The following is a 17,488-nucleotide window of genomic DNA, read 5'->3' as shown; positions in this document are numbered from 1 at the left end:
ATTAGTAACAATCATTACTGGGACATGAATGCACACAGATGAAAACAGGAAAGAAAAGCTCAGTGTGTCAAAGGTAGTCCCCCAGCAGTCTAGACAATGTCAGTATAGTAGTCTTTTAAAAGGTCATATTTTGTCAAATAAGTCAGTATTTCGTAATGTCATAATTTATAGTTTGTCAAAATAAGTCAAAGCAGCTCAAAGTATGCCATACCAATTGTCATAGTATGCCATAAAAGGTCATAGGACACACGCAATCATCTTCGTTCACTCAAAAACGCCCGTTATAGTAATGACTGTCTGCATACTGCGTTGGTCAGTAGTATGCGCACGCTGTATGAAACAGTTATCAATTTGTTTTGAGTATGCTAGGCCAGGCTTAGCTAGTTTCTGGTTTTTCAGTTTCAGTACGTACTGCTTTGCTGAGGTTTTTGGAAGTTGAATAGTTTAAGGAATATTCCAGTTAAATTGCATCAACAATCTGGCTGCTATGATACACTTTAAGATTGTATTAAAACCCCTTTACACTGAGATATATGAAAGGGATTTGTCATTTGTTGATAAAGCACCTGAGACAGGAAATGCGCACACACACACAACCCAATTTGTAGTAAACTGGCAAGAACTGGTACAGAAAGTATCACTGTAGTACTCATGGCTCATTGACCTGTAAAATTTCCTCTTTTAAGCACAAAGTTAATTTGCAGTCCCGTGTCTAGGTTGAGGAAATTGCTGGAATTTGTGGCCAATGTGATTTGAAAACTTAACTTGAAACATCATCCGCAATGAACTAATTCAGTGATGACTTAAGGTTAACGAAACTAGGATTTCCAAAATACTCCAAAGTACCACCCCTAAATTAATGAAGAGTCCAGACATGTCCAGTAATGCTTAAACACCTTTATTGTGCCCAATCTGAACATATTCCACAACTGCAAGTAGCAGCAAACTTGGCAGACCACAATGAGGTAGACTTTCAAAACTCTAAAAAGCAGCTGGGCTAAGGGACAACAAGCTCAGCATGACAAACGTAATGGATAAAGAAAAGACACTTGGTCTTTGGCACACAGCTTATTATGAGTTTATGTCCAACTGGAACAAGAAGGCAAAATGGGATTAAGAAAGCATGGAATCATTTACTGGGGTCTACTCAAGCTCTGGATAGATTAAGTTTATCGTCAGCTAAGTGGAAGTTCTTACATTCAACAGGAAACAAGCAGCTGTTCCAACATAGGCGTGTCCCCGTGCTGATGTACAAAAGTGATTAAAAACCACTGCCACCTCTCCACACGTGCAAATTAAAAAGTGCAAAAATCAAACTTAGTACAACAAATGTTCATTCACTCTCTCAACAGGATCCATCAGGTGCTTGAGAAACGATGGATTGCCCAGTTGAAGTGTACAAATGTTACACATTTAATACAACTGGACCAACAAAGCAAGTTAAAGTAGTACTTCCAACATTTTGTGCCCATTTAGCTGAAACTTGGAAGGGCAAATTAAAAAAAGAAAAAGCCACGAAAAAAAAAAAAAAAAAAAGTATGAGAAAAATGAAAAAATAAAAAAGGGGAGGGGTTTTCCCATAAACAGCCGCCTGGTAGTTCTGTTCAAAATTTTCATGTTATGACTTAAAACCGTTTGTGTACAAATTAGTAAAAAACTGCGTAAAAATGTCTGAAATGCGACTGGTTAAATGAAGCCCAACATTCAACTCCCAAAAGTAAGAAACACCAGTTGGCTTGCACAGGAAAAACAGATGCCAACTGGGGGTAGGGGAGGGAGGGAGCAGGGGGAGGAAAATAAAAATTTAAAGGCACTGTATGGCATTTGCCAATGAACGGCAATGAGACTTGCGTGATTGCTCTTCACTATGCAACACAAGTAAACAAAAAGAAAAAAAAAGAAAAAAATTGGCCTTTTCATCCACTTCTTAACCTTAGGCTGACTCACATCTTTCTGTCTGTCAGCAAGTCTGTGAAAATGCATAAGTGTGAAGGGCCCCTTGTCTTTCCCAACAAGGTCACTGTGCATAGTGCCACTGTGAACAGCAAAAATGTAGCAAGTGCAAAAGTGAACATTTTCTACAGTGATATCCCCAGTGCCTGGTGGAGTGCCATGGTGCCCTCGTACCGAGGGACATCTGGCACACGTGCTCTCCTTGGCGTGCAGCCTCGCCCCTTTGAGAGGGGCTCTTCCTCTGGCCCTTCAGAGTGTTTGGATCCATCTGCTTTAGCTGGAGTCTCTGTTCTTCTGGTTGCGCATGAGGGGCCGGTGGTTGCTCAAGATGTCCATGGAGTGCTGCCAGTGCCAGCAAGAGCGGCAGTAGTACTTAAAGCAGGCCTGTGTGTTGACAGTTGGAAAAACATTTTCAGGTGATCTATTTTAAACTCAACTCATGCACTTGTTTTTTACTTTTGTTTTAATCTAAAAAAAAAAAAAATGCCTTATGAAAAAGCTATTAATATTGCCATGTATTAAAAACAAAAACTGCAACTACAAAAATCATCTTTCCAGACCTATTCATCTTTACAAGCAGACACAAGGAATGAAATATTAAAAATAAAAAGGCAGTGAATCTCCTGATTTTTGTGGTAGGATACAAACAAGGTTACCTTTTTGGTTTAGATACACTCAGGGAGTTGAACATGTTATACTCTGAACCAAAAACACCAAACTCATTTGCAATCTAAGAGCAAGAAATTTAGGATCTAGTGCTGGACTAGCCACAACCCGCTGCTAGCAGGACAGACATTTGTTGAAGCACAAGTTTCCACTGACCTGGTCTCTGCAGAAAAAAGGCCCAGGTTGGCGAAGGCAAATTTGACACATGGAGTCTTCCAGGTACGGGTCAATCTGCACCTGAGGAGAGAAGCCAAAGCCATCGTACAAAGTTCACAGCAGCCACATTAAGTGTAAAAGTAGATTTAATATAAAAAAAATAAATTAAAAAAAAACGTTAAGTGAGAACTTACTCAAATGAATCTTTATAACTTAAAAGCACTTAAATGGTATTTTTACAAGCAGATTTGTAATTTGCAATTTCACTGGCATTTTAATAAATAGTCACTCCAAGGTTCCACAACAGGGATGAGTCTGCTCGTTGGTTGAGTCTACGTTTCCTCACACAGCCCATCCCCTTGTTCGGAAAGGGTCACGGCGGCAGCCAAGTCATGTTTCTGTAGCTAGCTAGAGCCTTCAATCAGTATGCAGCGGGCCTTACAAAGCAAACCGTATGAGCACTCTCCTAGAATTGCCGCTATGACGACATTTGGGATAAAATTAATGACTCTTACTCGTAAATGTTACTGTATGAAGCCAGTGTGTGACCATGCTCGTCTTATGGGAGGGGCTGGACAGAGGAGAGAGCTGCAGGAAGAGGTCTCCCTCTACTTCATTTTAATTTTTTTTGCCAGGTAGTTTAATCTATAATAAATTTAATTTTTTTTAAATTCTAATAAAATAATCTGCAAACTAACTAAAGTTTTATAATAAATGCAGTGGAGCATTTCCCTCTGAAATTTAGTGCAGTAAAAATATAATTTAGCATAAAATAGAAATACTGCAGTACCTCAAAACAGTACATGAGTAAATGCACTTGTTCCTGTACTCCCTAATTAACAGTGGTGAAAAGTAATTTACTACAGAGTAAATTACTACCTTCTTTGTAAACTTTGGAGTTTTGATCTCCACAAACGCTGCACACACAGCCTTCAGGTAACTGCGCTGATTGTTGAAAGTGACACGTCCAGAGCCTGCAAACAAGAAAAGTCGGGTCGCACATGGCAAAAATATTATGCACAGTAGCTTTTTATGAAACATATTAGATAGCTTCCTCTGTGTCCTCAATGGTCAGCACTGTAAAGGATTATCAATTACAAATCTACAAATTTTGCATTTATGAGTACAGGGTATACACTGATGGGACATAAGTCACAGGAGCTACTTAACATATTACTCCATTAATTTTGAAAACAATGTCATTAGTATGCCCTTAGTAGCTTACAAGATATCTACAAACTGCATGCACACACGAAAAAAAAACAAAAAATGTTTTACCTTTAACATGTTTCACAAAAAAAAAAAAAAAAAGGGACCCAACACCCGTGGTCTCACCAATGGGGTACTTGTGCTTGTCCGTGTCGATGCCAGCGTACATGACTCCTCCGAAAAGGTCGTTCATGATGCTGGCCAGGGCCTCAGCGTTCAGCATGCCATGCAGCGCGCCAACAAACACCGTCTTACTGGGGTCCAGACGCTGGGCGGGGCAGCGCACGTAGTTACTGTCGGAGATCACCCAGGGGATCACCTGCACCTGAAACCAGAAAGGGGACGCAAGTCACAGGAACTATTTAATATATTCCTCCGACAAAAACCTTATCTGATAATAGTCTAAAACTGGCAAGGTTTGGAATATTTCTCTTAAAATAAAAAAAATAAAAATAAAAATAAAAAAAAAAGAACCATCAGATCTACAGCTGCAACAAATGATTAACATGACCATTGACAATTTTCTTTTCCAATTAAAACAAGAGATTGCATTTGGCTTGTTCGAGAAAACTTTTCTAAATGCATTTAATTTTACATTGACAAAATAGAAAAGCTGAAAATGCTCTCAATTGAGATGCAGGAAGCTGTGAAGGTTTGGTATGACTTGAATTAAATGGATTATAAATTATGCCACAAATTATTTCAGCGCTAATGGGATTAGAGAACAATGAAACAAATCTGATCAGCTTTCAGTCCTGACAGCTTGATTCTTGGTGCTACAGTTCAGACACATTTCAGTCTATTCAAAAGAAGAATTTAATTACAGTAACTAGCTCTACTGTAGGGAGAATCCGGGAGCAACCCACATGTGAAAAGTCAGCCCTACACTATATTAGAAGCTCATTCTTTGCTTTTGTTGAGACCATCTACAATGTACGGTAATATAAAGTGCAACTTTACATTTCATTATTCTAAAATGCATTTGTAATATTTTGGGGTGGGTAAAGTGTCAATGACAAGGCTATGAGCACTGGATTGCATAACTGTAGATATTGTAGTACCTAATAAATTGGCAACTCCATATATTGCAGTCTTGCAGTAGCGGAGGAAGTATTCAGATCCTTTGCTAAGTACAAATACCACTGTAAAAATACTACAGTACAAGGTAAAGTCCTGCATGTTACTGCAAGTAGAACCATTACAATTTACTTCTATTGTAAGTAATAAAGACTGTCCCTTGTGACAGTTTTACCAATGGATTATTACTCCTGCATTAATGTAAAAGCAGGAGGTAATTTGTATAGGACTGCAACTCTTCATCCACTGAATAGTTTGATTAATTGATAGATTTGTAAAAAGAAATTCGTTAGTCCAAACCTCAAAATCATTTAAAAAAAAAAAAAAAAAAAAAAAAAAAATCAAATCCTCAGTTAAGATTGAACCATGAAATGTTTGGCTACTTAACAGTTGTTGCCAATAATTTTATCAATTAATTTTTTCAGATGTACTTTTATATACCATTTGGTAGTTTACATTATAATAAGCTTTTCATGTTTTTGTATGCAAAAATCTTAATTTGTAAGGCTGTCAGATACATTTTCTACTCTAGTACAGTAAACGTTACATTCCACTACTGATTGCCGAGAGCATGATCGTGCCTTGCATGTTCTACTCACATCCTTGCATCGCATTCTGCGACTGGACATCTTAAAGTAGTACTCTCGGTTGTCCTCTGGGTGAAACGGGTCTTGGGAGCAGGCATGGAGCAATGCCCGCACAGACTTCTCGTTCTCGAACACCAGATAAACATAGCCTAAAAACATACAGAATACTTTTAGGATATAGAAATGTGGGGGGCCCCCCCCACAGTATTGTGAGAATCCAGACTTCGGGGCAATAACTTAAAGTTCAGCCAGCAAGTACTGTTAAAAAACAAAACAGAAAGTAATTTGCAATTAATTTTAAAAAGGCCCGAAAATCATGTTTTAAACGGCATCTCAGAATATAATAAAGCAGTCACAAGTAGACGCTCAAACACTTGTTCAAGCCAACCACCTAAAAGTGACCAGTGAGTCAATACCTCGGGGGGGGGGGGCTTTCACAAACTTAACATTAACCACAGATCTAATGCATTATGAAGCAGCTCTTGTTTTGTCTACACCTTGGATCTACCACCATGTTTAACACTACACTTAAATGCCAGCATCACCATCCAAAGTAGCCCTAAAAAGCAACAAACTCACCAGCATGCCATTTGCTCACCACTGTGCCACCCTGAAGGAGGAAGAAAAAAAACAAATTTGCCTACCAGCTTGTCGTTACCTTTAGCAACATTACCTTTGGGAGGACAGCGAGGGTGCTTTCCATCCTTACCAGGCCACTCCACAGTCAGAGGGCCGTAGCCACTGAAGGTGTTGATCAGGCCAGCTGAAATAAAAAAAAGGGATAAACCATTTTGCATGTCTTGCAAAATAGAACTAGTATTTCAATGAGTCTTGCTTCCTTAAAGTGTTTGCATTTCTAGTTTGAATGGGTGCAAAATGTAGGTTTAGGTCATGGTTAATTTTTTGATAGCTTTTCACTGCTTGGAATTTATAGCTAGACATTAGCTGAATCCATCAACTAGGTACTGGTTAACAAAGCTAAAAGACTTTTGAGAAAGAAGAAGTCAAAAAACAAACAAAAAAAAACACAAAACAAACACCACTTACTTCCTGTAAACTCCTGGTGGACATTAAAGTGCTGCTAAATTAAGAGTGATCTGAAAAACCCTACTGAAGCAATTTACTAACCAACTTTAAACAAACTAACTTGTTTTACAGCGGTTCTCAACGTGATGCCCATCTTTGCCTTGTCGAATTTGTTTTGAGAAAAGAATTAGGGCTGTAGACAAATATTCAAGATTATTTTTTATATCCATCTCATGCAAGCCTGGGTGCTCATCGACATGTACTGCCTGTGCTGCAGTGACAGAGCCGGTTGAGAATCTGCAAAGTTTCACTAAAAAAAAAAAAAAAGTGTAAAAAAGGAAGTTAAATCTCTCGTTTGTCCTCCAAGCATAATGCCCAAAAATAGATCCAATCCAGAAGCGTGTCAAACCTGCTCCCTTTATGACTTCCAGCAGGGGGAGACTACCAGTTCATTTTTAATGGTCCCATTTGTGTTTTGAATATACTAAAGCAGGGCATGCTCTATGGCTACACCAACCTGTGAAACTTGGTAGAGGATTAGCAATGCTAACCCTGGCACTGTGTACTAGCCTGGGAAAACCCTGACGAACTTCCGGCAAATTTGAGATTTGCTCTCATGACTGCTACCGAAGCGCAGCAACCCGTTGATGCCGCTGCTACATCACCCGGATTGTTTGATTGGTAAAAAGACTATCCAATGTGCCAAGAGGAATTGGAGCGGTGTCCGATGGTGACGCCCCTTTGGAAATGAGCCGCAAATTAACCTTGCAGAGACCCACTCGTTACAACTGAGAAGGGTCTGGTGTTAACCAGGCTAACTGTGTACATTAAAATCCATTGGGTCGCATGCGGCAGTTGAACATTGGCAGCATTACTGGCAGCATTACATCCAGCTGCAAGATTACACCCAAACCGGAATTATGGAGATATGGATTTAAGCACATTAAGGGCTGCGCACTTGTTATATTTAAAAAAAATAAAAATAAAATAAACACCCCAACCCAAGAAGATTACAGCACTAAAATTTAAATGAAAGCAGCAATTACCTTCGGTGATGTCCCAGGGCACGCCACCAAGAAAGACCTTGCAGGAGTACAGAGGATCCTTGTTATTTCTGGGAGGCAGCTGACCACTCCAGGTGAATGTGGCCTCATTTACAGCTGATCAGTCCAGAAAAGGGGGATAAGCCAAAATTCAGAGGTCTCCTCTATCCACAAAGCCACCACAACCACCATGTATACCATTAAAAGCTGAGCTATAGGTGAGGCGATAGTCAAATGAATTTTAGATTTACCTGCAGCCTGTCTGTGCAGGCGGGCCTCCCTCTCAATACTGAACGTATCATCCGACTGGTCGAGCAGCTCTGCACCAGGCCAGGGAGAGCCAGTACGCCAGCGGCGGGAAATGGCTGAGGCAGGGCTGGCACTGGATGGTGGAGTCAGAGGAGAGCTGGAGTCCTGGGGGTCCAGACGGGAGCCCAGTCGCAGCAGATCCTTCTGCATGTTTGACGCCAGATAAGGCAGGGGAGGGGAAATTCGCAAAGTTGACTGGACAAAAAGACATGTCCAGACAATTAAACTTGATATGGTTTAGGCATATCAAATGTGATCAGTCCATAGAGTTTGAATCAATTACTACAAATTCTCAAATAAAGACAGCAAACAAAGACCAGCTGCTGAAAAAGGTCAGATATATAGCCGTGAGGAGTAGTGGAATACAACGTTCAGCAAATGTACATTTCACTAATCTCATCAGTACAACAGAGTCCTATCACTTTCCATCTGCTGCTCTTGTCAATAATACAGATATCCTCCACTAATGAAGTGAAGCCTGCAAGCTACTTCAGGAATCCAGTTTGAGTCTGCAGTTACTCACATGGTATTCTCCTCTCATTGAAACAAATTAAAATGCACCTTTACAATCATGGAGGCGTACTGAAGCGGTTGATGCTCTGTTCACTCTTTTGCTGCACGCCTGCCACCGCGAAAGCTACGCTGACACGTGCCGCTACTGATGCCGGCAGCACTGCTGCTGTTTGTACAGCATTTGATAAAGCCCCACCTCCTACCCAGCATCAACCTGCAGGCTCAGAGTCTAGCTTTCCTTAAGAGCCTGAGCTAGCGTTTTCTTAAGGGGAACGCTAAGGTCTAAGCCTGGAACACCAAATATTCTACATTCACATAACCCAGTCTACATCAGCAAGGTGACTGAAATGCATTGTAAGCTACTGTCAGTGAGACTTAAGACTTCCTCCCATTAAAAGTCTAGCCCTTAGAGCCACTTTAAAAGGATGTGTTTAGTTTCACTGACCAAAGCTTAACTGAAAAAAAAGAAAAAAAAAAAGTTTGAACAATATTTCTGTAAGCATAACTCAGACCAACACAGTGGTGATTATACCATGACAGGATGTAGTATATGTATTGTAGTGATTGAGTTAGTGCTGTGGAAATGTGCATTTTCCTGAATTTATCAAGATAACAGGTAAACCATTTCATTTGAATTAAAACTGGATCAGAAAAAAAAAAAAAAAAAAAAAACTAAAATATACTTCCAGGGAAAATTAGGAATACAGGGCTATCTAGAATAAAAACCTGTTTTAAATAAAAAAAAAAAGGCCCAAGCCACTATTTGATAATTTATGGCATATACAGGTTAGCATATGGTGACCTGGCTGTCCAATCAATATTGCCTCAATATTTGGTTTTAATAGTAAAGCCTATCAAAGTTTGAGACAAATACTTCCCACCTGACTGATCCCCTAACAACCTTAGACCTAAAAACACATGAAAGTATCCTAAGCCTTACCAGCATGTCACAGAGGTGGTCTGAGCCAGAGCTGAACCCACTGGTCTCCGAGTCCTCAGGACTGCTGGAGCGAGAATCCAAAAAGGAACTTGAGTCCAGACGGTTTGAGATGCGAGCCATGCTGGGGAACTTCTCCAGGAAGTCAGCAGTCATGCTCATGGACTCTGGGGGCATGTAGCCTGGGGGCTTCCCAAGGATGCTACTGAAGGGGCTGTTCAGTATACCAAGCACTGGAGAAAAAAGGACAATTACACCATTTACAATGTTAGTGAGATGATTCAGCCATTTGAGTGTGATCTGTACAAGTAGCCATGGTGATATTACCCCTTAGCTCGTTTGATGTAGTCAGTTTTGTAAGTGGATGAGCAAACTGAAGCTGGGACGCGTGTGCTGAATCTATAGAGCCATATCGATTTGTCAGCAGGCACACAGGCATTGCAATTAAAAAAGAAATCAAGTTGCAAAACAGGTTTCCATAAAAGAACAAAGTAAAGATTGGGTTTGTGTGCTGAATCTACAAAACCACACTGGTTTTGAGAGAACTCTTCTAAATTTGCATGTAGAAGAGGATACTTGATGGGCAAGCTAGCTACCAACAGGAAGACGAAATGCTTAAGTCAATGCTTGAAGCATTTTCAAAATTTTACTTTCATTTGTAACTTGGCAACTAACCTGAAACACAATCTTGTCACATAAGCTTAACGCCTTTCCCTTCAGCAAACTGGAGGCCAATTAATCCGACACCCTTCCCAAACAAAGTATAGTGCCTGTTTAGCAGCAATTGCTTAAAAGTGATTGTTCAGAGTAATTTCACCCTAGGGTCCTTTGCACCATGACCTCGAGCCAAACACCCCCCAGAAGCTTTTTTCACCTGGGTCTAACACTGGGAGAGTTAGCGAGTAGCGTTATCAGCTGAATAGCTTAGCGCAGGGGCTAATAAACCCACGTTTGGATCTCGTAAATGACCCCACTAATAATGCCCGAAATGATACCAAACGTCTACACTAGCACATATAGGTTATGCACTCATAAAACGATGGATTGGAAAGTTTGTAAGTACCAGAAGTTTATGTAAATAACACTTGCCTGCTGGCTTCTGCTCTCTGCTGTTGCTGCTGTAAGACAAGTGCTTAGGGACGTCTACAAATTACAACACCGAAAAGAGATGCAAACGAAAATATTTTTAATTTAACTTTTTTATTTTTAAGTAAGTGCTGTAGTATAACTAGCAGGAGACAATAATTGAGGTAAATTTGGAGACATTACCTTATTTAATCATTAAATAAATATTTTGTTGCATCTCTTTCCGGTGTAGTAATTTGTAGACCGCCCTAAGCACTCTTCTAACTGCAGGTAGCAGCAGCAACAGAGAGCAGAAGAGAGCAGGCAAGTGTTCAAAAACTTCTGGTGTAGTTACAAACTTTCCAATCCATCGTTTTATGAATGCATAACCTATATGTACTTGTGTAGACGTTTGGTATCATTTTGGGCATTATTAGTGGGGTCATTTACGAGATACAAACGTGGGTCCATTAGCCTCTGCGCTAAGCTATTCAGCTGATATCGCTACTCTACGCCAACTCTCCCAATGTTAGACCCAGGTGAAAAAGCTTCTTGGGGGTGTTTGGCTCGAGGTCATGGTGCAAAGGACCCTAGGGTGAAATTACTCCGAACCATCACTTTAAGTAGTTGCCAGAAGCTTCCTTTCTCTTGATAACGAAAGTGAGTCAGGTGACAACTGACATGTACTGCGTGGCCTGTAACGCAGGAACATGAGGCTCTGAGGGGATTATTCAACTGTAGGCCACATTCAAAGCTCTGCATCACTTTGTTATGGGCCCAGTTTAGAGAGCTATAAATGAAGTTATGCCTGGTTGGTTTGAAACTATAGCACTACAAATGGGTCAGGACAAGTTCTGACCTGAGACACCTCTCCAAAGAGAGGCTCATCTCAGAACTGTGACAGCTTAAATGTCAGCATTTACGTAATCTGTGTTCATGCATGTTAAACCGCTAACTGGCACAGTTAGTCTGGTTTGTATCCTAGCTAAATCTATGCACTCTGCCTGAAAAATCTCTTGTCAGTTTGATCAACAGGTACCTCAATATTTAGAAAATGACTTCTAAAATAAATCTTACGTGCTGTAGGTGTGGGTGAAAAGAAAAGTAGCTTCACTGGATTGTTTGGGCCTGCTGTATTGCTAGAGATGCAGCAAAGCAAAACTGCCACATCATCCTCCCTAGTGACGCTACAGCCAATGTTCCCACACACAGACAGCTGTTAATAACCAACAACCACATATTTCAATACAAATGAGGGCGACACAAATGGCCAACCTCAAAGGTTACAATATCCTCCCTCAAATAAACTGGGTCATGGAGAGAGATCATACACTCCTGGGAAAACAACCAACCAACCACACTCTGGGGACATTATGTGGTATAAAAACCTAGAAGACCGATAGCTGCAGGTTTTGTAGTTCTTCCTAAATACAGTCAGGTAAACAAAAGATTTGGTACTTACTGGAGGGTGAGCTGGTCTGAACCTTGGAGGGAGAGGTGTGGTTGTCTGTCTCCTGGCTGCTCCAAGGTCTGTCCCAGCCAGACAGCCGCAGAGACTGGAGGCCCAGGCCCAGGTCTGTGACACCCGGTGGGCCCCTGGATGAAGGCATCTCCTGGGAGCTGGGTATGCCACCACAGTTGGGGAAGAGCATCCTCCTGCTGCCCACTGCAGCCAGCTCCGACTCTTTCCGATCCAAGATCCAGTTCAGGGATTTAGAAGAGAGAGGGGAGAGTAAGTGTTAAGACAGCTAAAAAGGACTGTTATCAGCCTGCGTTACATAGAAAATGGCAGGGAGAGACTCGTCACACAAAACTGGAAAGAGAAAGCTAATTTAAAAACAAACTTCCCTGATCACCACATCTCCCCCTACCCTGGTTGACAGGGGAGCTAACCTGCTGCCTCTGTGCCCGGTGCAACTGCCATGCATCTCCGTCCGCATCACTGACCCATCTAGCAGCATGTGACATGGCTGCTGATGCACTCGCACACCCTTGCTAATGACATCAGCCTTCCCCCACCTTCCTGCTTCCTTGCCTAACAACTGTGTAATGAAAAATTCCTGTCGGAACTATTGGCTTGTTGATCGAAGTACTCCCCTCTCCGGTAGGCACAGCACGTCTTGAATCGTTAGGACAGCTGCTGCCACCGTTACTGCTGCTGCTGCTTACTCGGTCTAGCCTTGTATCCCGAGCTGACAGAGGCGGGAGGGAGAGAGGGGGAGGCAAGGGGCTGAGCTACAGCGGCATGGTGGGAGGCAGCATGGGAGATGGGAGCGAATGACTCAGCAGACTGGATTTAAAAACGAACACAGGGTTGAGGATGCTCAATAAGCCACCAGAAAACGATTTAAATAACTTAAAAATCGCACACTGATTTGGTGTTTTCTTCCATTTTTTGGACACAAAACAGTGAACAAACACTGCATGCAGAGCCACTCTGTAGCAGCTCACTGATCAGATGAGGACAGAGCGATTTGCACCTCCAGCTCCTCCCTTCCCCAGGCCTGGAAAGCATCCAGCTGCAGCCCTGATTCAGCAACACCAAGCTGGGGTGGTGGGGCAGTGAGGACACAGCAGAAGTTTAGCTCAGTTTGCATCAAGATACAATTCACTTTCGCGTCACTAAAAACCTACAGAACATAAGTGTTGTACTGCAGCTTATGTCAAGCGGAGTGAAACCTATATCATCTGTAACAAGACTGCGGACATGCCTTAAGCAAATTAACAATTCAAAAGGAAACTGTGCTGAGCTTAAATCTTGGCAAATCTCAAGCTAAAAAAAAAAAAAAAAAACTTCAAAGCACTGCAATGCTGCAGACCATCGATGCAGCATGAATCAGCTGTTGGCACCCAAATGATAATGACGAGGTGAAGGAGGTTTAACAGATGGCAATTCTCGTTGACAAAGTAAAGTAGCTTATTCTTTTGTTGGGGATGCAACTTTTTAAACAAAAAAAAAAAAGAAATAAACCTATCTTGTTAAAAAAATTAAGTAGTGGTATTGTAACTTCCATTCATGATAATTTTATGGGATTCTAGTCTAAATGTGTCGCTACGACAAACATGCAAATCACAAAACAGCAGCAGGAAAATCCAACATCAGATTCAATAGCTACTACTGAAGACACTGAGGTTGTGTGGTGTGTTCTTAGGAAACTGGGCTTTACATACAATTGAAACTTACACATGTAGGTATTTTCAGACTGATTCAAGCATTTTTAGAATGTGAAAAATATAAAAATGTAGCACTGGTTACTAGAGCTGAAACGTTTAGCCAATTAATCTACTGAAAATTAATTTAAGAAGAAATGCCAAATGGTCTCCATTTTCAGCTTCTCAAATGTTTGTTAATTATCATAAATTAAATCTGTTTTTTGGACTGCTGGTCGGACAACCCAGAAACTTGAGTAGAGGTCACCTGGGTCTTCTGATAAATTGTGACATTTTATAGACAAAATTATTAATCCATTAAACATAATTGATAACCTTTGGACCAAGAGTGGAAAAAAAAAAAAAAAAGACTTCATTTAGTGTTCAGGGTTAGTGTCAAAATTGTATTCATGGCTTTGAAACAGCAGAAACTAAAACTTTCCCAATTAAATGACTAAATAAAATACAAAAAAAGGGAAAAAAAAAACTTTATAAAACCATTTATTTTTTTTAAAACCGCTCAACTTTGTTCAGGAGGGGTAAGGGTCAGTGGATGGAGATGGATTCACTTCAGGGTTTCTTTAAAATGTTGGTTTATACACCAGCAGTGTACCAAGAATGAAATCTTTCCTTGCTTTTGGCAGCCAAGTCGACCTGCTGCAGAGTGGAATATACTAAACAGACTTTACCACACAGCAGGTCTGGCTTTCCCTTGGTGTTAGGTGTGGTGCACACACCGCTGAAATCCAAAGCGTTGCCTAGCATGGTGTTCATCCTTCGGAAGATGTCCGCGTTGCTGCAGGTGGACAGGGCCGGCGACTCGGAGTCCGGGCTGTCCGGCCTGCGGGGATCATTTCTCTGCAGGAGGGAAAACAGGAGAGGGGGTACATTAATCTCTGCATCCATGCTAAAAGTTAAGCTCGAGGTTAGGATACATTTGGCGGACTGAAAACCGGTTTTCGACCGTTATTAAAACAGCTCTAGGGAGTTATTTGGGGTAGGAATTAAAATGTACGCCTAAAAGAGATGTCGGTGGTAGTTTAATGTTACACAAAAGGTCAAATGTTAACGTTTAATTCGCCAATTTAATTTTGTTTTTAACTCACCAGAGAAAACGCCATGTTGTGGACTGATAGCATATAAGAAATGTCACAATAATAATCGTTGGCAGCAACAAAATGTCATATTTATGAAGTCTGCTCGCCAGCTAATTAGTCTAAATTTAGTAAACGTGCGCTCGGCGAATGAACTGAATCTGAACCCACTGCCTCGAGGGCCTCGCAGTCTGGTCACGTGACAAACATCAAAGAGCACCCCGGACAAAATAAAAATCACGTGTCAATATCATGGCCAATATAGATTAGAATTTGAAAAGAGATAATTATGGATGTTTGGGATTTTATTATTAATGTTTTTCTGAATGGACAACATATATGTATACCTGCAGCTCATCACGTTATTATGGAAAAAAACAAATACTCCAAGTATCCAAATATTTCCTACCCAATGTATTTTGGAACGTGTCCCAGTATTTATAACAAATGCTATGATATACCATACAATAAATACTAATATAATGTACAAGTATCCATCAGTTTTTTGTCTGCACCATGTTATTATTAAAATATAAAAGTATATTAATAAATATTTTAAAAGCCATGTTTGCATTTTATGACACGTGCTAATAAAGGCTTTTCCCTTCAATAATCAGGCTGAATTTCCATTTAGTACACTTCATTCATTTATTTAAATCAATGAACAAAACTAAGATGTGTTCGTTCGATTCAGGTCTGAAACCAGGTTAGTTAATCTTACTGTTGAGATTTCTAATTGATTAATTGCAATCCAGGTAATATGGAGGTGTATCTAGGGCCTACAGCATGCTTTTTTTTTTTTTTTACATAATGTTTACTGAAAGCTGAGATTTCTTTCCCTAAGGTCACTTGACTTTGGAGATATCTTGTTTGGATTTACGAAGGTACTGCCATTGAAGGGTGATGGTTAATCACGGCTCTGTGCCAGGTTTCGGGTCTGTTAGCGTAGAAGATGAGATAACTACTTTCTCCACTTCTAAAAAGATCAGCAAAAAGGGTTTCTGGCTGTTCTTTAAGAAGCTCCCATTTGAATGTGCTTCTTCCTCAGTTTTCATGTCTGGTGGGTAGTGTACTGTATGTTGTTGATGCCACTTATGCTCTGCTCGGGGAGTGAGGGAGGGTTGGCTGCTGTTTTGAATGGCTCATTGGTCAGGTTTTTTTGAACGAGAGTTCAAAAAACAAAATGCCTTCTGCTACTACTACTGTATAGCTGTGACATGCTACAGTTAGCTGCCACTAATTACAACTGCCACAGTGGGTTTCCAACTGTCACTGTTTGACCTCAGCTCAAATGCTTTATCTGAGTTATTCTTGGTCTATTTGTAACACTTGAACAAACAACTAATATTTAAGGTTTTCAACAGTCCAGGGGTGTTGTGTATGTAGGTCTACTCACTCCATTTTGAGTATCAGTTGTTTAAACAATAAGCCAATTGCACTCATTGCAACCTCAATAGCACGGCTACTCAGTCACCACCTCATCCACGTCTCCTAAAGTCTTAATCTTGAATCTTGATTTTCCTCTTGATTAGTCTTGTTACACTTTCTTTGGGGAATTTTCTTGTTTTTTCTCTTGTCCAGTTTGACTTCCCTGTAATGTCCTTGATCTTTAAGTTGTCCAATTTTTTACTGTGCTGTTCTCAATTGAAAATACCAAAATATATACAAATATAGGAGCACTTGTAGTAAATGCCTTCCCTCGTTTAAATTAAGACGGTCAAGACAGATGGCTGCCCAAATATGAGCCCGTTTTTTTTTTTTTAGGTTTCTTCATGTTATAGGGGAGTTTTTCCTTGCTGCAGTCGCCAAGTGCTTGCTCATGGGGGAATGTTGGGTCTCTGTAAATAAAAGAGTAGCCTACACTATAGTCTAGACCTGCGCTTTATGAAAACGAGATACCTTCTGTTTTCAATGCAGGACTCTAACTAGTAGCAGCGTATTTTACAGTGTTGTACTAGTATGTTTACTAAAGGGTCTGAATTTCCTCCACCAAAGTGCTAGGTGCTGGAGAGGTGCCAGTTAACCTCCTGGGCACTGCCAAGGTACCACTCAGCAAGGCCCCAAACCACCACCACCTCCTCCTCTACTTCCTCTTCCTCCTCTTTGGTCATGTTGACGTTAGGTCAGAAGAGGGCGACAAAGTCCTGCATTAAAAAATCTCCAGGCCTCCTTGTTTTATTTCTGATCAAAAGATCTTTTTCATCTTTCTTTCAACCTTATTCAAACACATCAAGTTTACATAATTATAATATTTTTATTTCAACACAGATATGGTTCTTTTTCATATAACAATATATAACAATGACATGAAGCACAAATAGTTAAAAATGTATTAATTTACACGAGAAGCTGTTATGTACATTTATGTACATATACTGTAAATAAATGTTACAGAATTATGTCAGAATTATGTTTTTGAAATAAGAAGGCAAAAGGAAATGCTTCTTTCCCCACACACATCTCTCTGAAATCTACAGTAAGGGCACACAATGATCAAATACAACTGTATTTTCATTCTACAAACTATGAATGCTTAAGATTGTGTTGCACATTACACCAGGACCCACTTCTTAGAAGATATTGGTTGTGAGCACTCATGTTTTTAAGAGACGGAGGGCTTCATGCATTTACAGAAATGACAGAAACACAGAAATGCCAACATACATTATTCATTAGACTACATAAATAGCAACATTTGTCACT

At 40.4% G+C, this 17,488-nt stretch overlaps 1 protein-coding gene across 6 annotated transcripts; it reads right to left on the bottom strand.

Moving 5' to 3' along the window:
• Positions 1 to 882: 882 nt before the first annotated feature.
• cpeb1b (cytoplasmic polyadenylation element binding protein 1b) lies at positions 883 to 14,934 on the bottom strand. 6 transcript variants are annotated; one of them, XM_039795721.1, is made up of 12 exons: positions 14,798 to 14,934; positions 14,381 to 14,549; positions 12,004 to 12,225; positions 9,480 to 9,709; positions 7,969 to 8,170; positions 7,721 to 7,834; positions 6,307 to 6,411; positions 5,661 to 5,797; positions 4,111 to 4,309; positions 3,655 to 3,749; positions 2,776 to 2,856; positions 883 to 2,337 (listed from the first exon to the last, which is right to left on the bottom strand). In XM_039795721.1, exons 1-12 carry the CDS (start codon positions 14,828 to 14,830, stop codon positions 2,227 to 2,229), a joined length of 1,698 nt encoding a protein of 565 aa, XP_039651655.1. In that variant the 5' UTR covers positions 14,831 to 14,934; the 3' UTR covers positions 883 to 2,226. The 6 variants fall into 6 exon arrangements, with proteins under 6 accessions (XP_039651655.1, XP_039651657.1, XP_039651651.1 ...); XM_039795723.1 differs by having other exon boundaries at positions 7,969 to 8,221; positions 12,004 to 12,252; positions 14,390 to 14,549; positions 14,798 to 14,931; XM_039795717.1 differs by having other exon boundaries at positions 7,969 to 8,221; positions 14,798 to 14,930.
• Between the last annotated feature and the right edge of the window lie 2,554 nt (positions 14,935 to 17,488).

Source organism: Perca fluviatilis, chromosome 3 (assembly GCF_010015445.1).
Source record: "Perca fluviatilis chromosome 3, GENO_Pfluv_1.0, whole genome shotgun sequence".
Lineage (NCBI taxonomy): Eukaryota > Metazoa > Chordata > Actinopteri > Perciformes > Percidae > Perca > Perca fluviatilis.
The sequence above is the reverse complement of the archived record's forward strand: the minus strand, read 5'-3'. Positions and strand labels throughout refer to the sequence as shown.